The following is a 25,794-nucleotide window of genomic DNA, read 5'->3' on the forward strand; positions in this document are numbered from 1 at the left end:
ATTTTTCCTAATTTTTTGTCTTTACCATAAGCTCCAGCTCTACTTTTCTCCTCTTTCCCTCTAGACTATCTCCCCTATTTTGGTCTCAGTATTTAATAATCTTGATTTTATATTTAACAGTTAACAAAAAAATACCCTCTATCTCTAATTACCTTACCCCTTTGTCCTGATAGTATTCATGCCCTGCCAATATTAGTTCTGAATTACCTCACCATCCAACTTCCTTGTTCATATTCCCATATTGCAGAATGCTTCTGAGATAGGTCACAGTACCCAAAAGGTTTGATCTGCTAAAACAGATGAAGACTCTGCTGACACAGTAAAAACATCATTTCAGAGGAAAATATTTCACTTTCAATACCACATCCCATAGTACCTCATTCTCTTTACTGTACTGGTTAAAGGCTATATAAAATATGATTTTGGGGACAGCAAGAAGTTCTCAACAGCCCAAAGAGGAAGGGCTTGAGATCCCTAGACTGTCATCCTTTTGCTTGATAACAATATTCCCCATTACTTTCAAATTTCTCTGGCTCCTAAGAACAGTTTCCCGTATCACCAATGATCCCATCTTTTTTTATGACTCTTGTTTCTAGGCCTATTTATAACTAAAGAAAAAGTGGAAAATGGCATAATGAAAAAATACCTTGGGTTGAGTCCAAGTTACTGCTTTGCCACTATCAGAAGGACACTGGACAAGCCATTTGACTTCTCTTAACTTCAGTTCACTCAATATAAAAGGAAGAGCTTGCACCAGATGAGCTCTAACATCCTTTTGAATCTAATATTTTATGATTCCATGAATCACAACCTTCTTAAAACACGTTTCATCATTTTTCTTATGCTCAAAAATTCTTAATGACTCTCCATTGCCTACATGATAAGATTCCATAATCTAGTCTGACCTTACCTTTCTAAGTTAATGTTCCATTACATGATAATAATTGCCTTCTATTCCAGAGAGACTGGTTTCTTGGCTGTCTCTGGAGACTTTGACTCATTCATCAGCCCAAGGCTTGTTTTATTCTTAACTGCTGCTGAATGAAGTCTGGATAACAATCAGGGAAGCATATTGACTGGGGCAACTTTAAATAGGTTCTATATAATCTCAAGGGGGTCCCTCACCAATACAATCCCTTTGTTGTTATTGTTATTGGGTCATTTCAATCACATCTGAGTCTTCATGATCTCATTTGGTGTTTTCTTGGAAAAATATTAGAGTGGTTTGACATCCTTCTCTAGCTCATTTTAAAGTTGACTTACAGATGACATGGCTAGGAAGTATCTGAAGCCAAATTCAAACTCAGGAAGTTGAGTCTTTTCAGACTCAGCAGTCTATCCACTGAGCCATCTAAGTGCCTTAACTCTTTTACCCTTCCCTAATTAACTCATAATCCCATTCATCACAGAAATTCTTTCAAATCTGTTCATCCTTCCTCAAATATCTTATGTTTTTTCCTTTATCTTCTCAGCTAAGAACCTTGCCTCATATCTCCTTCTTCATCTCCCCCAAATTGGGGCTATTCACTGAGAACTCTTTTCTTCCTCCCCATCATATCTCCCAGATGTCTTTTGACACTTTGCAGTCCTTTAGTTTCTTTACATATAATGAATATATTATATGTGTGGTGATTTATATATAATGATGTTGTTTTCCACCAATTCAAGACACAAATGATCCAATCCCATTCTGCCTTCTACAGTAGATCATCCCCACTCTGACTTATCTTCATTCATTCTCTGTCTATTGACAGAGAATGGCCTTCAAACGTATACATGTATTCCCCGACCTCAAAAACCCTTCACTTGATCCGTTCACCCCTGTTAACTATTTTTCCATTTCCCTTTTTCCTTTTGTGGCTAAATTTCTTGATCTAGAATAGATGCCTCCATTTTCTTTCCTTTTTTTCTCTTTTTAATTTACTGCAGTATGGCTTCTGTGATCTCATCATACAACCAAAATGACTCCCTCAGAAGCTATTAGTAATTTTTTTATTTACCAAATCTGAGTCTGTTCTCAATACTTTTCCTGCTTGACTTCTTTTAGCCTTTGATATTGAAAATTACCATCTTCTCCTTAATATACTATTTCCTCTGTTTTCTTGTTCTCTACTGTTTCTCCTCTATCTGACTATTCTTTCTTGGTCTCTTTGGATTTTTGTCTGGGTCATGTCAAAATCAAGAATATCCCCAGGACTCCATCTTGGGCCTCTTTTCTCTCTCAATATATTATTTCACTCAGTGATTATCATCTGCTTCCAGGGATTCAATTACTATCTCTATGCTGATGGGTCTTATACTTATTCAATCCTAACAACTAACATCTCTACAAATCTCCAGTCTTACATTTCCAGTTACCTAACATCTTGAACTGAATGTTCTAGTGGCATCTTAAATTTAACATGTCCAAAACTGAATTTATTATTTTCCTCTAAATTTTCTCCTCTTCTAAATTTCCCAATGGCTGTTGAAGGTACTACCAACTTTCCAGTTACCTAGGCTCAAAACCTAAAAATCTAGATGTCATCATCAATTTTTCAGCCTTATTCTCGTATCCAATTTATTGCCAAATTTTACTGATTTAACTTTTATAATATCTTTTGTATATCTTCTTTCTTCTCATCATCTCATTTATGGGTTATTGCAATACCTACTGGTTGCTTTCTGTGCTTCAAGTCTTTCCCCATTTCACTCCATCTTCTCCTCATCCTTCCAGCTGATATTCCTATCAAAACCCTATCCCATGATCTCTAATGGCTATTATCTGATTATCTGATCAAAGATCAGATATAAACTCCTCTCCCCTGTGTTTCCATTCATTCCTAGACACACTATGTATTCTGGGATCCAATGATTCTGGCTTCCTTGCCATTCCTAGACAAGACACTACTTCCTGACTCCTGGCATTTTTTTCTGATTGTCCCCCATGCTTGAAATGCTCTCTCTCCTCATTTCCTCCTGGCTTCCCTAGTTTCTTTCAAGTCCCAGCTAAAATCCAACCTGCTACAGGAAGCCCTTCCCAATTCCTCTTAATATTAGTGTCTTCTTCCTATTGATTATTTTCGATTCAAATTGAATATAGCTTGCTTGTTCATGGATGTTTGCATGTTGTCTCTCCTTCTAGAGTACAAGGTCCTTGATAGCAGAAACTGTTTTTAATTTATTTTTATTTTTGGTATCTTCAGCACACATAGCAGGCCCTTAATAAATGTTTATTTATTTTTTTAATTCCTTTTTTTTCTTTTTTTTACAATTTATTTTTAAATAACTTTTTAATGACAGAACCCATGACAGGGTAAGTTTTTACATTATCTCTTGCACTCACTTCTGTTCCAATTTTTCCCCTTTCTCCCTCCACCCCCTCCCCCAGATGGCAAGCAGTCCTATACATGTTAAATAGATTACAGTATATCCTAGAAACAATATATGTGTGCAGAACCAAACAATTCTCTTGTTGCACAGGGAGAATTGGATTCAGAAGGTAAAAATAACCTGGGAAGAAAAACAAAAATGTAAGCAGTTTACATTCATTTCCCAGTGTTCTTTCTTTGGGTGTAGCTGCTTCTGTCGATCCTTATCAATTGAAACTGAATTAGGTCTCTTTATGGAAGAAATCCACTTTCATCAGAATACATCCTCACACAGTATCATTGTTGAGATATATAATGATCTCTTGGTTCTGCTCATTTCACTTAGCATCAGTTCATGTAAATCTCACCAGTCCTCTCTGTATTCATCCTGCTGGTCATTTCTTACAGAACAATAATATTCCAGAACGTTCACACACCACAATTTACTCAACCATTCTCCAATTGATGGACATCCATTCATTTTCCAGCTTCTAGCCACTACAAACAGGCCTGCCACAAACATTCTTAATAAATGTTTATTGACTACTTCTGCTCACCTCTCTCTTTATTGTCATCTACAGAAAACTCAACCAGGACCAGTCTGAGTCTTACATCTTCCATGAGGTCTTTCCAACTCCTAAAAGACTTCTCTCTTCTTAGATAGAACTCACTTTTTAGAGATCTCTTTTTCAGTAGACCTCAGTGGGTCATAAATCATACACTATTTTACACCATTGCATTTATTGTGTGTGCCTCCTATCCTCAGTTAGGCTGTAAGGCTTCGAGTCTAGGGCTCTTAACATATTTATTTGTTAATACATTTAAAATTAAAATTTATGTTTTGAACAACAAAAATCATCCTTCTTTCTCATCTCTTTGTCTCATTAAGAAAGAAAGAAAAATACAGTTCCTGTTACAAACATGGATAGTTAAATGAAGTAAATTTCTGGATTGGTCAGGACCAAAAGAAAAATGCTTCAATCTATCCTATGAATCTATCACTTCTCTATTAGGAGGTTACAATATTTTTGTATCCCCTTCAGGTTCAACTTATCACAGTGTTATTACATAAAATTATAAGATAGAATTTGAAAATTATCTTAAATTTGAGAGAAACTTTTATAATAGTATCAAAATATCTCAAAGACAAAAATGAACTCAGAAATCGCCTACTGGCAGGAATTCCCTTTACAACCTGTCCAACCAACATCATCTCCCTTCTACTTGAAGACCTTTAAAAATTGGGGCCCTCACTGCCTCCTGAGGCAGGCCATTCTATGTTAGGTGAGTTCCAGTTGTCAGGAAGTTCTGTTTTCCTTGGTTGAGCTGGAATCATCTCTGTAATTTCCACTTCTTAACTTCTAGCCTGAGGAGTGAGGAGGTGAATCAGGCCCCATGGAGGTGACTGAGAGCCATTTGGCTGTGGCACATGAAAGCATGACCTAGACCTGCCAATCTTAGCTGGTGATGCAGCCAGAGAGCTGCAGGCAGATCCCAGCCATCGTAAAATATACATCAACCGAGGGACAGTGTTCTGAGCCACCATCTCTGTCATTTACTTGGAAAGGGAACCTACTTAGAATGCCTGGCACTAGGAGATATTTCGGGGGTGAATGAATAAATAAATAAGTGAAAGACTTTATTTTGTGGCTCTACCTAGGTAAACATATGCATTCTTTCACGCCAGGCTCCAGAAGGAGAGTTCTTTGTTTGCTGTTGATGGCTGGTTTGCCCATCTTGGCTGGGAAACCGAGGACTGCCCGAGGCGTAATGAGAGAAAGAACTCTCTAGGAGGAATGAAAAGACCTGATTCCAGCCTCCCAATCCAAAACTAACCAGCTGTGTGACACTTAGCAGCTCACTTGCTTTTCAGTATCTTGATTTCTTTATGTGTCAAATAGAGATGAATTATGACTCCCCCCGCTAACTTATGGGGTTATTTGGAGGATGGACATAATAACTTTGTATAACTAAGTGTTGTTCTGGCTGGCAGTCACATACACATTATGATCACAGAAGCATCCCCATCGTAGGTGATCCAAACAGTAATGGAAAAGAAAGCAGAAGGTAGAAATAAAACTCTGCATGATTCTTGGAATCAAGAAGTAGAATGAAAGAGATCATCAAAGCTATATACTTATTCTGACAGTCCATCAATAAACATTTACGAAATGCTTCTGATATTCCAGTCACTCTGCTCAGTACTAAGTGACACATACACAAACAAACAAAATCAGGGTCCCTGCCTTCAAGGGGTTCATGGTATGATGAGGGAGATAATACCTATCTTATTGAAGAAAAACAATCTCTGCCTTCAATGAGTTTACTTCTGCCAAAGGCAAAGCACACCTACCAAGGATAATGATGACAACTTATTTTATAATTTATATATATTTTTATAATTAATGTACATATATATAATTAAATATATTATGTATTATGTAATTATCTATATTTATATAAGCAAAGAAACATGCACAATACAGACATATGTATATGTTTATACACATACATATGTGTGTATATGTATATATATATTATATAAATATATAAAATCTCTTTTGATCCATATATCAGTTTTGTAACATAGTATAAATGCTATTGTTATTTGTGTTTTATTGATGAGACTGAAATTTAGAGAAATTAAGAAGTCACTTATTCAGAGTCATCTAGCTAATAACTTTCTAAGGTAGGATTAAAATTCATGTATTCTTCCTGACTTCCTTCAAGGACTATATTCATTATGTCTCAATATGTGAAAGACAATTTGATCAAGGAGAAACTTTTAGCAACTAAAAGATCCAAAAAAATGACTATGAGAGTGGGTTCCTGAATTGAACTATGAAGGAAACTAAGTATTCTAAGGAGTTACATGTGAATAATAATGTCAAAGTTGACTTAGAAGAAGCAATAGGATAAGAAGGAGGAGAATCAGGAAAAAAGTAGTATTCTGAAGATACTAGATAGATAGATAGATCTATCTATCTATCTATAGAATATCAATAGAAGATAAGATATCCAGAAGTCTGGAGATGGACAATAGTCTCTAAACCTGTGGAAAGTTAAAAAAAAAAAAAAAAAAAAAAAAAAAAAAAGATTCTCTAAAAGCTAATCTTTGGTCATTTCCATGAAACTTGCACACAGACACACACACACACAGACACACACACACACACACCTATATCTATCTGTGCATGTAGATAGATATAGAAATAAATACACATACAAATATATGTGTATGTACATATATATTTAAATATATATGTGTATATATATATATTTGCTAACACTAGCTTGATGTCCTTAGAATGTCTGTACTTTTTGCATCTCAGGACAGCAGGATGCTATGTTTAAAGGGGAAAGAACAAAGTAGTGACATAACTGAATGAATTCAGAATAATGTTTCTCACAAGAGTGGGAAACCAGTAAATGAGAACACTATTGTTGAGATGCACAAAAGGTTCTTTTTTCCTCTACTGGTAAAAAATCCATCAATATCTACTGGTACTGTTAGGACCCTGGGCACCAACATATATTGTACTAATGTGTCTGTTCATATTCCTAATGTGGAAAGTATTTTTCCTGTTAACAGGCCAACTGTATTGTTTCCATTTGAAATATTCATGCCACCAAGTGGGATACAGGCAACAAAGGCCAGACCCTGGCGCCTATGCTGGTTTGCAATGGTTAAGTCAGACTTGTTTATAGCATTTGTGAGACAGCCTTGGTATATGGAAAATACTCTTGGGGATGTTGTATAGTTGAAAATCATAAAACATTTCTGAAGGATCAAAATTGCAGATGATGCCAAAAACATTAAAAAGACCTATAGTGGGTATCAACTGGTTTCTATATATTTGATTATGTTTTTGATTACTGATTTTAAGATATTAAGAAAGGTATATGTGTGTGTGTTTGTGTGTGACATTACATCCATGTTTTTCATCATTGTTATTTTATTATTATTATCATGACTTATTATGATTGTTGATTGAGAGATAGCATGTGGATGAATGATCATGGCCAGAAGAAAACTTGTTAAAAGACAAGTTTGTATGTTGGGATATGGCAGAAATCCTGCTATCTTGATCAGCCTATGCTCCAGTGACAAAAAAGAATAATCTCTGACTTTTTTTTTTCACATACCAGACTTTTAGAAAATGTTGGATTTTAGGTATTCTTAAGAAAATTTCAGGCATAAGCTCCTAGAAAATATGAGGTTAAAAAAAAAAAAACTACCTATTTGTTTAAAATTCTAAGAAATTTGAGCTTCATTGTGAGAAGATGTGAATCAATAGATGGACAATGTCAAAGTATAATCCAAGGTACCATAAATGATACATTGAGAAGGAATTTCTTTAAGGAAGAGAGAATTTCGTTTTCAGAGGATAACAGTAGCTTCCTATAGATAGTGAATGCAATTCTTGTTCTACCACATCCCTTAATATACAAAAGAACAAATCTATCCTGCCCTCTCTTCTCAAATCTCCCTGTTACCATGTTAAATCTTCCAAGTTCCATTGACTGATCCTTCAAAGACTAAGTATTTATCTGACCAGCGGGATGATTTCAGAAAGGCCTGAAGGGACTTACATGAACTGATGCTGAGTGAAAGGAGCAGAACCAGGAGATCATTATATACTTCAACAGCAATTCTATATGATGACCAATTCTGATAGATGTGGCCCTTTTCAGCAATGAGATGAACCAAATCAGTTCCAAGAAAGCAGTAATGAACTGAACTAGCTACACCCAGGGAAAGAACTCTGGGAGATGACCATGAATCACTACATAGAATTCCCAATCCCTCTATTTTTGTCCACCCGCATTTTTTATTTCCTTCACAGGCTAATTGTACACTATTTCAAAGTCCGATTCTTTTTGTACAGCAAAATAACTGTATGGACATGAATACATATATTGCATTTAACTTATACTTTAACATATTTAACATGTATGGGACTACCTGCCATCTGGGGGAGGCGGTGGGGGGAAGGAGGGGAAAAGTTGGAACAAAAGGCTTTGCGATTGTCAATGTTGAAAAATTACCCATGCATGTATCTTGTAAATAAAAAGCTATAATAAAAAAAGAAATTTTTTTAAATAAAAAAGACTAGGTATTTGTCATAGTTACTTTCTAAATTATCATTAGCCATCTTAAAATATAATACTTATATGCCTTTATAATAGATTACAGTAGGATGATCTCTTCCTTTGTAGATACTACAGATTTATTGATGAAAATTTGTTTCATTTACTACATAAGTGTTCAATAAATCCCTATTTAACAGATGAATGAATCATAGGTATAAAAAGCCTGAGAAATCATTTTTCAAATGAACTGTTCATAGGTTGTTAACTAAGAAAACACTGAGGATAGTTATCTTCTCTTTTTTCTGGAATTCTAAAGAGAGAAACTCTATATTCTTCTTCTGTAACCCATTCCAGAAATGTGCTACTCCCTAAAAATCAGAAATATTTCTTTAAATCTAAGTAAGATGTAAAAATGAACAATGAAAGAAACACTACTGTTCAAAGAGTTCAGTTCCAGTTTTGGCCAACTCTGTTACTAGAACTTTTCCCCTCATACTGAACCAACATCCAATTCATTTTAAGTATTGATTCTAATTCTGTCCTTTGGGTAGAACTTGTTTGGGGGCAAATAAAAATATCTAATTTCCCTTCCACATGAAACTTCCTCAAATACTTAAGTTTACAATACTGTCCCCGTTAACTCTTTAAATCTAATACTTTTAGTATCTTTATGTAACCCTCCTTTGGCATGACTTCAAATCCCCTATGAAAATGAAAGCTACCATAATTATTCTCTTAATTCTTCCAAAATTTCAGTTTTATCTGTGATAAACATTCCCTTCTCTGACTGATCCAATTCTCTCATTGTATGGTTTCTACTAGTAGTTGCTGCCAAAAGATTCATCCTTTTACCACCAATCTGATACTGACCCTCTTAATCTTCACCTACAGTCTTCCTAGATACTAGATACACAGTCATTCTTCATTGCTTAAAGCCTTTAAATCTGGTTGGTTCTTACAGAATTTGTATACTAGTAGCATCTTTTCAAGGACTCTGTGCCATACTAAGGCATTCAAGGAAGACTTTAGTGAAAAATTATTATTTCTTTTTATTGAGTCATGGATATAGTGAACAACTGTAAAAATCTCTTTTGCAATGACCCTGCATATACTTGTACAAGTTAATTTTCTCTTACATTCCTATAGCTAGGACCATTTGGACATAATTTACATGTATTTGCATGCTAATATACACATTTATGTAGATATATTCTTGAATTCTCTGGGGGAAAAGATCCCCTACAGTAGGTCTAAAATGATATCTTGTTTGGAGAACTTTATCTTACCACCTAGGAAGAATTCATTGGACAGAATTTCCAAATTAAATACCAAACTGTTTTTTCCAGTGTAGCTTTCCTGACTACAAATCACATTTTCTCATCTGTCTCCTGCCAACAAAATAGTGTTGGTGGATAGCACTCACGAATGACTTTCCCCGACAAGGAGGTTTTGAAAAATGACATACGGTTTCACATATATATCCGGCCTCTCAGAAACCCAAAGCTGTCTGAGTGCCAGAAATCATTGTTAGGGCTTCCCATGCATTGGAAAGAAGTTGAACCATTACACATGTGACATTTTTATTTTCCTATGCAAATGGATTCAGACCAAGGCAAGAGCTTATGTGCCTGTCACATGTCTATGTATCAATATTTGTTCGGGTCATAGAATTAGTAAATTTTAGAATTGAAAGGGAACCTAACAACTATCAAAGGAAGCAGCATGATACAGTGAGAGGAATGCTAGCTTAAGACTCAGAGGGCTTGGTTCCAAATCCCACTTCTGCTACTTAAAATCTGGATGATCTTGGGGAAAATACAACCCCTTTAGACTGTCTTATTTTAAATTGGGGGATTGGAATTAATAACCTCTTAGTTTCTTTTGAGGAAGCAAGGTGACAATGGATTTACAGTGCCAGGTCTGGAGTTGGGGACCTGAGTTCAAATTTACCCTCAGATACTTCCTAGTTTTATGACTCCATGAACGTTATTTAACTCTGTTTACCTCAGTTTGCTCATCTGTAAAATAAGCTGGAGAAGAAAATGACAAACCACTTTGCCGAGAAAAATCCCATATGGGGTCATGAAGAGTTGACCATGAGTGAAACAAATGAAAAAGTTTCTTTTTATCTCTAAATTTGTCATTCTTCATTTTATAGATGAGGAGAAAAGCGAACTGACCTGTCCAAAATAATATTGGCAGAAGAAATTGAATTCAAACAAGATTATAGAAAGAAAATTTAGAGTTATAAAGGATCTCAGAGGACAAGTAATGTGCAGTAGATAGAGTGAGGGCCCTGAAGTCTCATCCTTCTCTGTTGAAATCTGGCCTCAGACACTTCCTAAATAAGTCCCTTCATCTTATTTGCCTCAATTTCACCATCTGTAAAATGAGCCAGACCTAAAGACACTTACATGAACTGATGCTAAATGAAGTAAGTAGAATCAGGAGAACATTATACACAACAACAAGAAGATTATGTGATGATCAATTCTGATGGACATGGCTTTTTTCAATACTGAGGTTTTTCAATACTGAGTCCAATAGACTTGTGATGGAGAGAGCCATCTGCATCCAGAGAGGGGACTATGGGGACTGTATGTATATAACAAAATAGTATTTTTACTTTTTTGTTGTTTCCTTGCTTTGGGCTTTTTTTTTTTCTTTTTCCTTTTTTTGATTTGATCTTTCTTGTGCAGCATGAGAATTGTGAAAATATGGGTAGAGTAATTATACATGTTTAACATATTTTAGATTATTTGTTGTCTAGGGTAGGGATGGGAGAAGGGAAGGAGAAAAATTTGGAACACAAGGTTTTGCAAGGATGAATGTTGAAAACTTTCTTTGCATATTTTTTGAAAATAAAAAGCTATTATTTAAGAAATAATATGCAATGAGCCAGAGAAGGAGATAGAAAATTACTTCAGCACAGAGTTATAAAGAATAGGAAACACCTGAAAAATGACTGAACAAAAATGATCTCAAAGGTATCTATTCTAACCTTACCTAAAAAAGAGACCCCCCTCCCCCAACAGCAGAGACAAGAAATAATTATCCAGTCCTCAAGAAATGATGAGGAACCCACCTAATCTCACTCTCTTCCATTTTTAGATAGTTCTAATTATTAGGAATGCTTTTTCCTTCATTTGTAGAGGCTTAATAGTCTATTTACTTCACTCATTGCTGCTTATTCTGTTATGTGTAGTCAAATAAAACAAATTTAATTCTTTTTTTACCTGTTACTCTTTTAAATATTTTAAGGCAGCTGTTATTTCCCATCTTCTTGGGCTTTTTCTTCTCTAGTCTGGATATTTCTGTTTGCTTCAAATGATTCTCACATAATAATAACTTGAGATCATCACCATCCTTATTACTCTATTTTGGACACTTCCCATGCCATCCATGTGCCTCCTATGAGATGATATTCCTAAAGAAATGAAATATTCAGCATATGGTCTGCTTAATAGAACCATGCAGAACTATATGCTCTGTTGGCCTGGACATTAGTCCATTCTTAATGCAGTTTAAGATCCTGTTAATTTTTTTTAAACTTCTCTCTCATGGGATTGACATATGTTGAATTTTCAGACAACTAAATGCTAAGTTTTTTTTTTTAGATAAATGATTGTCTATTCATGCTTCTTCTACTTTGTGCATATAAGACTGACCCAACTAAAGTAGTTTGTATTTAATTCTATTAGGATTCTGTGAAAATTTGTTTCTATTGTATTCCAAAGTTATAAGAAAGAATATTTTATAGGTTTCTTATTTATTTTATTCTGTATTATTGTATAACTGATGAAGATTGGTATATATATATATATATAATATTTGTTCATTAAGATAATTGTAGTTTGCTTACCAATATCCACTGCAAATTATGATGAAATTAAGAAAAAATATATATATAAAGAAATCAAGATCCTATACCTGAATATAATATTTAGTGATTTTGAGGCAAAAATTGACAAAAATGCTGAAAAGAAGAAAGCAGTTGGGGAGGGGGGAATGTTAGATTACTGTGACTTAGATTATTATGAAATAAAGTCTATTCAATTTAGACTAAAGTAATAAGTCTTACATATACCAAATGTTCTGATTTGGTCAACCAATATGCTAAATCTCCACAAAAAATTTGTGCAGCCTTTATCCTAATCATTGACAAGAATGTTTAATAACACTGGGCCAGGCATAGATCTTTGGATATTCCACTAAGGACTTTATCTTTGCTTGCTTTTATATAACACTTTAAGGTTTGCAAAGCACTTTACACATTATCTCATTTCATCTTCTCAACAGCCAGAATGGTAGATGCAATTATTACCTTCATTAATATTTATGAGGAGTCTGAAGGTGAAAAAGATTAAGAGACAGTGCCTGAGGCAGGATTTGACCTCAGATCTTCCTACTGTGCTACCTAGCTGACTCCCATCAAACCAATGACTATTCCTTAAGTCTATCCATTTAATCACCTTCAAATTCACCTCATTACATATCATCTGTCTCTTATGTGTTCCTCTTTTTTCCCTGCAAAGTATACTGTGAAAAATTTGACAAATGATCTGTTAAAATTAAAGTCTAACTACAACCACCAGTTTAGTCTGCATAAGGACTGAACCTGTGACTTCATTGCTGTAAGACAACATGGTAATGAGAATTGTAAATTTACATGCTTGAAACAGAAAGCTGCTAGAAAAGCTTATAGTTGGATCCTTATAAAACAATTCTCTATCAACAGAATATGGTTGCTGATTCTTCTTTTCCATTATGTTGTAAGTTTGTGTTTTTGATTAGATCTATCAATTGGATTCTGGTCCAGGGGAGGTACTTTTTCTGATCATCCTTAAATTGTTAGATCTAATTCTTTTTCTCAGTTTTTTTCTCCTTGACTTGTCAGCAGCATTTGTGATTTATTATGTATATGAGACCCTCCTCAGAAATTTTCTTCTTTCCAGTGTTTATATATAAATATAAATTTTAAGTCTTCTTTAAAGATTCATCTTTTATTTCCCAGTCTTTATATATACATATAAACCAAATCAATCAGCAAACATTTTGAAAACATTGATTGTATTCTAGGAATTGTACTAGGTACTGAAAATACAAACATAATTCCTACCACAAGATGTTTACCTTCTATCAGCACATATGATATGTTAATTTATACACATATAATTGTATATGCACCCAACAGGTGTATGTATACATATATGTATATATGTACATGCATATAGAAATATGTTTGACATTCAAAATAAATATAATATATTGGAGGAGAACAGTAATAATGGGAGGATCAGAAAAGGTTTTAAATAGATTGTGGTATTGAGGTTGAGTTTTGTTAGTAGCAAGAGATTCCATGAGAATGAGGTAAGAAGAATCATCCAAGCAATGAAAGCATGGAGGATGGAGACAGTATTATGTGACAGAAAGTGCAGTAAGCAAATATAGAAAAGGGGTGTGTGTGTGTGTGTGTGTGTGTGTGTGTGTGTGTGCAGATTGAGGCAGGGATACCAAATTAGGAAGCAACTGCAATAGTTTAAGTGAGAAGTATTGAGAATTTGAAAATCATTAGAAAATGAAAGATTGTTACAAGATTTGCTATTTGGAAGTACAGAATAAAGACCTAGTTAAGAAAAATTTTGTGGTTACAAATGTAGGTAACCTTTTCTGCTTGGTCAAACTTACCAGAATTTGTGCCTTGCTGGCATAGATTATAAATTGTGAAAAAAAAATAAAGGAACTAAAAAGAAGGGTAGGTTTTGGAGGGAAAGATAAACACAGTGTTGTCTTGAATATATTGAGTTTGAGATACTTTCAGACATCCAGTTTGAAATGATTCATAGGCAATTAGAAGTACAAATCTCAAGTTTAAAAGAGAGATTTAGGGTCCTCTCTCTCTCTCTCTCTGTGTGTGTGTGTGTGTGTGTGTGTGATTTTGATAGAAATGATAACAAATGCCATGAAAATGGATGAAGTCACCAGGTAAGTGAATCAATCAGCAAACATTTTGAAAACATTGATTGTATTCAAGGAACTATACTAGGTACTAAATAAAGATAGAAAAATATGAAAAGAAAACAGAAAAAAATGATAGAGACAGAGCCATGAGATACATACACTCTGCTAGTGGACATAATATGGATGCTAAAGCAGGGGAGGACATTAAAAAGAATCAGAAAGTTAGGGATAAACCAAGAGAAAATAATGTCAGGAAAACCAAAGAGTAGATAAGGAGATGGCATTTAGTACAGGGTGGTCAAAGATGTCAAACGCTGAATAGTGGTGAACAGAGGGCTGAAAAAATGCCATCAGATTTGACATTTAAGAAAACATTGGTAACTTAAAAGGGAACAGTTTTATTTTAGTGGGGAGATCAGAAGCCATATTGTAAAGGGTTAATTGAATAAGAAGTGATGAAGTGGAGTTAACAAAAATTCATAAGATTTTTCTAGGAAGTTGGCTACGAAAGGAAACAGACACTAGTATAGTACTTTCAGAGGATTTTAATGTCTACTCAGGTTTTTATTTTGTTTTATTTCTTGAGATAAAATAACTTGCTTGTTTTCTAGACATCAAATAAAATACTAATAGGTGTATATTAAAATTTAGAGAAAGACAGTGAATGGTATAATCATATGGAAATATGCTGTGCAAGATAACAGAGGATAGAATCAAGAATAATCATAGAGGGGCTGCTCTTAGCAAGTTGAAAAGTCATCTTTTTATTTTATTGTTTTTTTGGCAAGGCAATTTGGAGTAACTTATCTAGGTTCTCACAGCTAATACGTGTCAAATGTCTAAGGCTGGACTTGAACTTTGGTCTTCCTGTCTCCAGAGCTGGGGCTTTATACACTGTGTTACCTACATGCCCCTGACCACCATTTTATTGCAGGAATGAATAGAGAATGGTGATAATATTAAGGGATTTTGAGATTTTTAAAGAAGGTAAGAAGTAACTCAAGATGAATGGTTTTTATTTATTTATTTTTATTTGTATAGCAAATAACTTTGCCTTACTGAGACTGAGAGGGAAGGGATAGCATGGAAGACTTTAGGAAAGAAGAAAAATTATCATATTGAGTTGAGATTAGGTAACAAAAATTGTCAGGGCAGCTAGGTAGCAAAGAGCATAGAATGCTGGGCTTGAATTCAAATGTAGGCTCAGACACTTATTAACTGTGTGACTCTGGGCAAAATAATTCTGTTTATCTCAATTCTCCTTATCTGTAAAATGAGATGAAGAAGTAAATGGCAAAGTATCTTTGCCTCAAAAGCAAAAAAAAAGTAAAAAATACAAATAGGTTCACAAAGAGTCAGACATGACTATAGTGATTATACAACAAAACAAATTTGTAGTGCTTCTAGTTAGGTATTACAACTACATATCCAGATATCATCCCTTATCTGAGATCTAATCTCATATCTTCAATTCCCTTTTGGACCACTGTCCTTATTATGCAGAATGTATTCTGACACAATTGAATTCCCTCATCAACTTACATTTCATTTGACTATTTTGTTCATACTCTCAGTGTGATTCCCTTTTAGTTTATCCCATTCACATTTTCCCTCACAGTCTTGGATCAGTTCAATTTCCAGTCAAAGTCATAATCAGGACTTGATAAATAGATTTGAATAAAAATATAACTTATATTTCCCCTTAACCTTCACTTAATTTTCTTTTTTTCCCCTTGTGGAGTTTACCATCATTTTTATAGTCATTGACATCTATAACCTAGGAATCATCCTTGACCCTTCACTCTTATCTCACAAATTCAATAAACTATTGAGTCTTGTTGATAAACTACAGAATCTGTCACCTTCTTTCTACTCATATGTCTTCTACCCAAAATTAAGGCTTCATATCTAGATTGGAATATTATCTCAATTATTTCCAACTATTCTCTCATTACTAGTTTCTTTTCCTCTCTGATCCATTTTCCATATAGCTGCCAAACTAATACTTCTAAAGCATGAATTTGACCATGTCATTCCCATGATTAATAATCTTCATTTTGGCAATTATGTGGAAAATGGATTGGACAAGAAAAGGATTCTTTCATTGATAGTTTAGCAAGTATAATGAGAACCTTGCATTGAAATCCTAATTTATTATGGCATGGAAGTCACCCTGATTTCTTATAATCTATGCCAGCAAGGCACAAATTCTGGTAAGTTTGACCAAGTAGGAAAGGTTTTGAGTTCTGAATGTGTCATAAGAACAACTTGGTTAAATTTGAAGAATGAATTCTCACATATTAAGTTTATGATCTATATTGGTCAAGGCAGTCCCTGAATTGAGGACTCTTCAGTAATTGAGAATAGAAGTGTTCAGAGACCTGTTTCACAGTATTTTAATATTCTAACAATATTGTAATAACAGTATTAGCACAATGTTGTTATTGTAGTCAATAAAGTAATAATATAATTATAGTAACAATATAATAATAACATATTTTAAACCATATAGCACCGTATACTTATGATATACTACTATTAATAGTAATTAGTAATAATAATATTATCATTATTGCTACTGAGAGTCAGTATGGGATAGTAGATTAAAATCTGGCTTCAGAATAAGATAATAAGGTCTCAAGTCTTGCCTTCATACTTTTTGTCTCATTTTGGGTAAATCACTTAACCTTTAAAACACTGAACTCTAGAAAATTATAAGACTAAGAGTTGTAGCAAGAGTACTACTTTTTAATTTAGAGATGGAGTTTTTTGTAAAAGTTCTCTAATACATACACACATGTATTATATACATACATATACATTATACATACACATATAAAATTTGTTCAATTAACAAAAAGTTGTAATAGTAATAGGGGTAGTGGTGGAGTAGTAGAAAGTATCAGCTCTTTCATTCAATAAGGGCATATTCTGACCTCCTGTCCACTTCACACATATCTAATATTTCAGAGAAAATCTTAGGCTTCCATATAAAGGCAAAAATGAGGCAGAATGCATTCTTTTAACTTAATTGGTTTGTGTGTGTATGTGTGTGTGTGTGTGTGTGTGTAGATTTGTGTGTTGTGATCTATTTTAAATGCATGTGGTTCCCAGAAATAATTCTGAAAACAAAGCTTACCACCACTGCCCTTATTATGCAGAATGTATTTTGACACAATTGAATTCCCTCATCAACTTACATTTTATTTGACTATTTTGTTCATACTCTCAGTGTGATTCCCTTTTAGTTTATCCCATTCACATTTCCCCTCACAGTCTTGGATCAGTTCAATTTCCAGTCAAAGTCATAATCAGGGCTTGGTAAATAGATTTGAATTTCTCTGTCCATGGTCCTGTTCGACTCATATTCTCCCACCTTCACCCCCAGGACTTTTAATATCCTTAGTTTGCTTTGTCTCCAATAAACAAGGACTAAGCCAGGGGTTGAGTTGAGAGAATTTTTAATGCTCAATGTTTTTCTAACATTTCATTTTGTTTCCTTGTCTTCCAATCTTGGGAGATTCTTCTCTGCCCTGTGGCCCTCCTATCAAAAGTCACATAATATAAAACTTAAATGACCACAAATACATTAAAAATTAGCAGCTCCATCGTAAAGAGAAAGGAAAGTGTAACAAGAATGCAATAAAAAAAAAAAAAGGTTTTAAATGGGAGAGCAGTCTCCAAAGCAAATACCTAATTGGCGACTAGACAACTTTCAGTTAGATAGATAACAAGCTAAACACTTTTGATGACAAAAAATTAACGCCATGATACAGGGAAAGCCTGTTTTATTTGGTATTTTATGTGCTATGTGACAATTTAATTAAACTTTGAAGGAATCCAAGCAAATAATTCACCCAAGAAATAAACTAAAAATGATACTCTGTCCTGTCTCATAAGAACTAAGGAAGGCAAAAAAGAACATTTATATCTTTTGCATTTTACAATGCTATAAATTCAGCTTTTGCCTTAAAATTAATGAACAAGATTGAATTACTCCAGAATGTCCTCTTACCTCTGGGAATTGAAAGACATCAATGTGGGCTCTTGAAATAAAGTGAGGTAGTGACTTTCCACAACTATCAAGTGTCCCACTACAATATCACCTAAATCAAATGTTCCTATTTATACACACATTCTATAATAATTTTATTCATTTATTTATTTATTTTTTTTAGCATGGACATTTTAGCAATCCGGTAAAGCCTATGGGCCCTTTCTCAGAACAATGTTTTTGAATGCATAGAATAAATTATATAGAATTGTAAATGAAATCAATTATATTGAAAGACAATTATATCTATCTATCTATCTATCTATCTATCTATCTATCTATCTATGTTCATAAACTCTAGGTTAGGAATTCTTACTAACAGTTATTTTGGATAGCTGTGATCTCATGTACCTTCCTCCAGAAGAAGTATGTTAAAGTAGAGAGCTCTGGATTGGGAATCAGAAGATTTGAATATGAGTCCTGGTTCTTAACTGGACAACTATTTTGTCCTTCATTTTCACTAGCTGTAAATTTCACTTAATTAAGCATTAACCATTTATTATCAGTTATGTTCTGGGCATTGGAGATACAAGTAGAAGAACAATGAAATAATCTCTGCTTACAAGGAATTTACATTCTAATGGAGGAGAAAATACATTTTTATATATATCTATGTGTATGTATATGTGTATGTGTATACACACACACTGAGAGAGAGAGATATGATTATTATCAGGATTCAATGTTTTTTTTTTCTCTTTTTACTTCTTTATTCAAAACCCAATCCTTGTAGATCAAGTCAATGAGATTGGTCAAATCCTCTGGGAACATTCTCCTTAATTTTGGGCAAGACCCAATCCAATTAGGAGAGTTTTCTTCTGATTAAAATGTAAATAGAATCTCCTGTAGGTGAATCCCATCACAAAAGCATTAGACTCATGCCCTAGAGACCTCCATTGTTCAATTTAAGTGATCTAGGTACCTTTGTGAAGATAGCTGAAAGGTGCAGGAGGAGTTGAAGACTCATAGTCCACATCTTCATTGACTGTTTATCAATCAGGTTGCAAGGTTGAGCTCTACTTGTTAGGAGTATCCACTTTTCCAAAGGTTCTTTAAGCATTCCATGATTTCCATGGTTTATCTGATCCTCAGTTTACTGATTACTTGCTAATCTAATTAATAGATTAGATGAGTTTCTGAATAATTAATAATCAATTTCTTTATAAAATGGGGACATAGGACTAGATGGTTTCTGATGCCCTTCCAATTTTGACTCTATGATCTTATAACCACTGGGATCCTATAAATTAGACAAGCTCATAATTTTAATTTGCTCTGGTTCTTTCAGATTTTCTCCCTTTTGCATCATCTTTATGCAGATAATTCTAATTTCTAAGACCAAGTTTATCATTTGATCCACCATTCTACCTTCATGATATATATTAAACTATCTCCCTTCCTATTTGTTCTCACTTCCCTCTCTTTAGTTCAGGCCCATAACACTCTTCACTTAGATAATTACAATATCCATCTTTTTTTGACTTTGATTTATAACTTCACAGAATCCCTGAGACTTGGGGGAAAAAAAACAAAAATCTTGAAAAGAACTTCAGACATCATTTAGTTCAGCCTATAACTAAGCAGGAATCTTTTACAATATGTCAGAAAACCAGACATCCAGTAGGAATAATTCCAGTGATAAACAATATCTACTACATCCAGAATCATCCCATTCTACTATGGGACACATCTAATTTAGAGGAAGCTTTTCTTTACATTGAACTGAAATTTGCCTCTCTCAGACTTCCACCCATTGGTCCATGATGCTAAGCAGAACAAGTATATATTTTTTTCCATATTATAGGCCTTTCAAAAACATTGAGTTAAGTGATAGTGCTTCCTCCAAATCCAAGTGTTCTGTTTGAAAAACTGCCTGCAAGCTCAGGCTCTGCAAAACTTTATAGTTTGTATGTAGCTTCTTTGGGTAACATTTTCTGCATCTATAAAATGGGAATAAGATATGTATTGCTGTGTGCAAAGTGCTTATAAACAATAAAACACTTATAGATGAGTTTAGTTCATTCATTCAGAGTCACATAGAACTGTGGTGAATGAATTGCTGTGAGAAATGTTGAGTTCGATATATGTCTCTATGAGCCCTGATGGCTTATATAGTAATTTTTAGTACCTGCATGGGGCTTGTGTCCCAAGTATCAGGATCATTTACAGTATAGCACAGGTATGGTCCCAGACCCATCAATATGAAAGTGTACCCTGTAAATGTGGCATTTTAATGTAGCAAGCTAGCCCTTTCTCTTTCTTTGTGCTCCAACTATCTATCACTTTTCTCTTTCTGGGTTTCAACTTGGGGTGACTGTCTCTCTCAACCTAACATGAAAATAGTTGGATTAGGATTTGGAGAAGTGGAATGGATAGTAGTAGTAGCCTTGAAAAGCTACATGGCCTTGATTCAAATTCTCTCTCAGGCTTCTAGGAGTAATTGGTACTGGGTTAATTAACCTTACTTGACAAGATAGTTTCTGGGCCCCACAAATTGGCTTTTCATCTATTTAAAAAAAATTAAAATTAAAAAAGCAACACTATTGACTTTTAAACATGAAATATTTACTAAACAGTAAGGCAGAAGCAATAAGAATCATAACATTTACTCGATATGAGGTAACATAGGAATAATCAAAGCATCACCGTCCATTATAAACACAGAGTGTCTTGTGGGAGATAGTGGCCATACATTAATAGAAATCTATTAGGCAGGTATTAGTGAGGAACGTGTATTTGGAATATCTTACAATTTTAACTGCAAATCTTGGTGTCCTTGGTTCATTTAGGAACAATCTATACCACATAAGGCTGATTTTTGTATTGACAGCTGTCCTTATGGCTCTTATTTCTTTCTCATAGGAAATCACTTTCTTCTGTTTTCTAGTAGATAAAGAATAATTTTTCTCTCACCCTTAACAGTACACTGAGAAACTTTTTTCTTTAAAACAATTTCATGTATGTATGTGTACAGTCTCTCATCTACCACCCACCCATCCAACCATCCATCTATATTTCTATCTGTCTTCATCTTTCCATCTCTATCTATCCAGCATTTAGCTGGCTAGATTTTATTTTAAATAGGATAGACCTATTTAGCTATCAGTCTATAAATCTATCCATTCATATTTCTAGCATTTATCTCAGTTTTCTATCTAGCATTATAATCTATCATCTACCTATCCATCCACATTTGTGTCTATTATCTACATATCTTCACCTCTTCCATTATACATCTCCAATTTTCCATATTCACCTATCTAGCATCTATCTATACATCTGACTTACAGTCCATATATCTATCATGTATCTATCATCTATCCATTTCTATATCTATCTACCTACCTACCTATTTATCTATCTACCCATCATCCATCTATCTATTCATCCAAATATTGTCCTTATTCATTACAAGCAGGTTTCCTCAGTTTGGCTCTCTGGGAAATGCAGAGCAGATGACTTAGCTTATGCTTTTTTTTTTTTTTTTTGAGACATCTTTAAGCTAAACCAAGCCCATCCTCTGGTAATTAGACCACAGCAATGTAGAGGCAAAGCTTATCTTACCCTTTCTGTTCATTCTCCTACCCCCATCCCCACCCCAACCTTGCTCCCAAGCTATGGTGGAAAATAGGAGGTCAACCAGGCACTTCTTTGAGAATTTCCATTTCTCTCAAGCTGTAGATGGCACTAGATAGCCTATTTTGTGCAAAATCTAGAAACTGTAGAGCTTTCTTAGCTGATCAAACCTTTCTTCAGCCAATCAGTAAAGTGATGACTCCCCCCATCCCAATCAGCAAGTTCTTAGCAAGAGAAAACATTCTTTCCTAGCCTTGTGTATATTTTGTCTGTAGCTTCTTACAACCCCTCTGTTAAGCTTATTCTACTAATTATCTTGCTTTTCTTTTAATTTTTGCCTCATATCTTTTAATGTATTAAATCAGAGTTCTCTGGTGGTTAATGATTTATATTTGCCACATAAGGTAAAACTCAAGAAATTTAACTTTTGGCTACTTAAGAACCCCAAAATCTTTATATAATTTCTGTTATTTGATAGTTTCAAAATTATAAACTATAAAATTCTAAAAAACAACAAAAACAGAAATATGCAGATGATTTCATGAACCATCATGCCCTACAACTGTTGATCTCAATTAATTTTCAAACAGGTCCTTTCAGTACATTTTTTCTGAGGGGAAATTCTCTATCAGGTCTTCAGAGGTCCATTTCTCTTCCAATTTTTAGAAAATATTTTTCTTCAATACTATTTCTTCACAATTTGAGTTTAAAAAGTTTTACTTATATAAATGTTATTTTATTGTCTCCTTTCAGCAACCTAATGGTTCACATACAATAAAGACAATATCTTGGAATCACAGGATTGTAAACTTAGTTAGGTGAATGGAGAATGTGCCCTGGACCTTAGAAAGTCTGAGTTAAAACCTATCTTTAGATACTTACTAGCTAGGAGACCTTGAACAAATCACATTGCATCTCTTTACACCCATATAATGGGGATACCAACACCTTCCTCTCCAGATGGTAAAACTGAGTTATTTGTCAAGTGCTTTGAAAACCATAAACACTATAAATTCTAGTTATAATTATTATTATTACCAGAAGGAACCCTAGAGGTCCACTAGTGAAATCTTCTCATTTTAAACATAAGGAAACAAATCCAAAGTAAAATTGGTTCTTTTGGGAGTATGTGATTACAGGATAGAGAAATAATTAAGAGATTTGAGGGTCAAAATGATAAAGTAGACTTTATGAGAGGATATGATAAAAAGAGGTGTCACTCTGATACCTACTACCAGTATAAAAGTCACAACCACTTTGCTACTCATTTTCCTTATTTGTTAAGTGAGGTTGAACTACATATTCTCCAAGGTCCCTTCAATTCTAATTATTTGTTAATAGGAAGACTCACTTCCCTGACCTGCTATGGGAAAAATGCTTCGCAAAATTTTAATTGCTATATTATAGTTGTCAGTGATAGTTGATGCTGCTGCTCTACTACTATTACTACTTTACTATTAGTTACTTCTACTCCTACTTTTACTATTTCTATTCCTACTATTACTACTACTATTAATACTTCCCTTACTGCTATTCCTACTGCTATTGCTACGATTATTACTATTACTACCACTACCACCACTACTACTACTACTAATTATAGGTTCCCTGTTACTTTGGAATTCCCCAATACACCAGGTTCAGCGAAGGATGCTTTGGGACCCAGTCACAGTTATGCAAATATAGAACAAATCCATATACAATTAATTCTCTACTAACAGACCAGAAAAGCTTTTGATTGGGGTAGAATAGGGAGGTAAATGACGTAAGAAAGCTCCTTCATGCACAGACTTCCACAGATTCACATGTTGCCTTCTGAGGAGTCTTTCCTAGAAAATCTATGCTATTGCACCATGTTCCGGATTGATCGGACGTCTTCATCTCCCCACACGATGGACCTTACTGCTGCTGCGAGTCTGTAGTTTCCCCTATCTCTAAAGCTGACGCTGCTCTTCTGAAAAGCTACTGTTGTTATTTCCTGGAGTTGCGATCTACATGTTCATTTCCATTAGTGCTTGTCATTTTAAAGGTCACCTGTTGGGGGTTTCTCCTTCCAAGGGAGTGCTATTGCTCTTTTTTCCCCTCCATCACCAGCATCCCCTTTAATAAAATAGACAAAGTAGCGGGTGACAGGGAGGGGGAAGGGGGAGTGGAATATCGCCATTTACAACCACAAAAAACCAATTTGCACGTGGCTAACACCAGTTACCGGGGAGGGGGAGGGAGGGGCAGGGCTGCCCCAGCGCTGGTGGGCAGCAGCGGCAGAGCCCAGGACCCTGCCGCATCTATTTGTAAAGGATGTCATAGTGTCCGGGTCTGTACAGTAGGTACACCTTGGGCTCGGAGCCCTCAGAGAAGACATGGGTGTTGGTGGTGCCGCCCTCACCGCGGTCCATGTACTCCACCTGGATGGAGATACTGAGGGCCTGCGCCAGCGCCATGATGTGGATGTGGTCACTCTCCTTGCACATGGGCTCCACCTCCTGCTGACAAAACTCCTTGACCGTCTGTCCCCCCTCGATGAAATGCTCGAAGAACTTGCTCTCACGCTGCAGGTGGCCTGAGGTGAGCAGCCGCAGGTAAACCACCAGGTAGTCGGAGGTGCTCTGGTCATTGAAGGAGGCCAGCAGTTCGGTGGCTGAGGTTCCCCTCTCCACCTGTTCGATCAGGTCCATGAACGTGTTGTGGAAATCTTCAATTGTGAACTCGGCGAAGCCCTGGGCCACCAGGTCGTCCTTGCTCTTGGCGGAGACGGCTTTGAGCCTCTGCAGCTCCTTCTTGTCTTCCAGAAGGGCCTCCAGATGGGAGAAGCCGAAAGCTCGGTAGAAGCAGTTGCCGTCGGGCCTGGTCTTTCGGATGTAGGAGTACTTTTTGTGTAGGTCCTTGATCTTCTGTTGGTAGATGTTGTCGTCTTCCGCGTACTCCTTGTAAAGCACGGAGAGCTCCAGGCGCTCGGACACCAGTGGATTTTGAACAGCAATCTCTTGCTGAATTCGGTCCTGCTGGGCCATGATGGCTTCATCGTAGGCCAAACTGTTAATTCCTTCAGAGTCGCTTTCCAATGGCTCCGGATTCTGCTGATGAGGTTCCTCCGCCGCCATCTTTAAACAGCATATGGACTGCCTCGCCAACGAGCGTGCAACTGCGCAATTAGCTCTGTTTGTCAATTCCATAGTCACAGCGGGGGTGGCCCACAAAAGGAGCTCCTTTTCCCAACCTACTCACTGTCTTCCCAGAACAAAGGTAAGTTTCCCGGGACCTCTTAATTGTTAGTTGTGGGGAGTAAATTTTTTTTCCTTTAAAATTTTAATACCATAATATTTTATAATTACATGTTAAGATGGTTTTCATCATTCATTTTTGTAAGATTTTTGAATTTTAATTATTTTTTCTCTCTTTCTCATTTATATCCCCCCTTCCCTAAGCTAGCAAACAATCTGGTATAGGTTATATATTTTAAACAGATTTTCATTTGAGACATGTTGGAAAGAAAAATCAGAACAAAAGGGAAAAAAAAATAAGAAAAAGAAACACAAAAATGCGAAAATAGTATCCTTCAATCCTCATTCAGTTTCCATGGTTCTTTTTCTGGATATGGATGGTATTTTCCATCCAAAGTTTATTGGAAGTGTCTTGAATCACTGTGTTACTGAGAAGAGATAAGTCTGTCATGTCAGTTGATCATCACACAAACTTGCTGTTACTGTGTACATTGCTTTCCTGGTTTTACTTGCTTCATTATGCTTCAGTTCATGGAGG

The 25,794-nt window shown here is 35.2% G+C and overlaps 1 protein-coding gene across 1 annotated transcript; it reads right to left on the reverse strand.

The window, feature by feature from the left end:
- Positions 1-23,808: 23,808 nt before the first annotated feature.
- LOC127539517 (ubiquitin thioesterase OTUB1-like) lies at positions 23,809-25,272 on the reverse strand. Its single transcript, XM_051963748.1, has one exon. The coding sequence runs from the start codon at positions 25,206-25,208 to the stop codon at positions 24,321-24,323; it is 888 nt and encodes a 295-aa protein (XP_051819708.1). The 5' UTR covers positions 25,209-25,272; the 3' UTR covers positions 23,809-24,320.
- Between the last annotated feature and the right edge of the window lie 522 nt (positions 25,273-25,794).

The sequence above is a fragment of the Antechinus flavipes genome, chromosome 1 (assembly GCF_016432865.1).
Source record: "Antechinus flavipes isolate AdamAnt ecotype Samford, QLD, Australia chromosome 1, AdamAnt_v2, whole genome shotgun sequence".
In the NCBI taxonomy this organism is placed as follows: domain Eukaryota; kingdom Metazoa; phylum Chordata; class Mammalia; order Dasyuromorphia; family Dasyuridae; genus Antechinus; species Antechinus flavipes.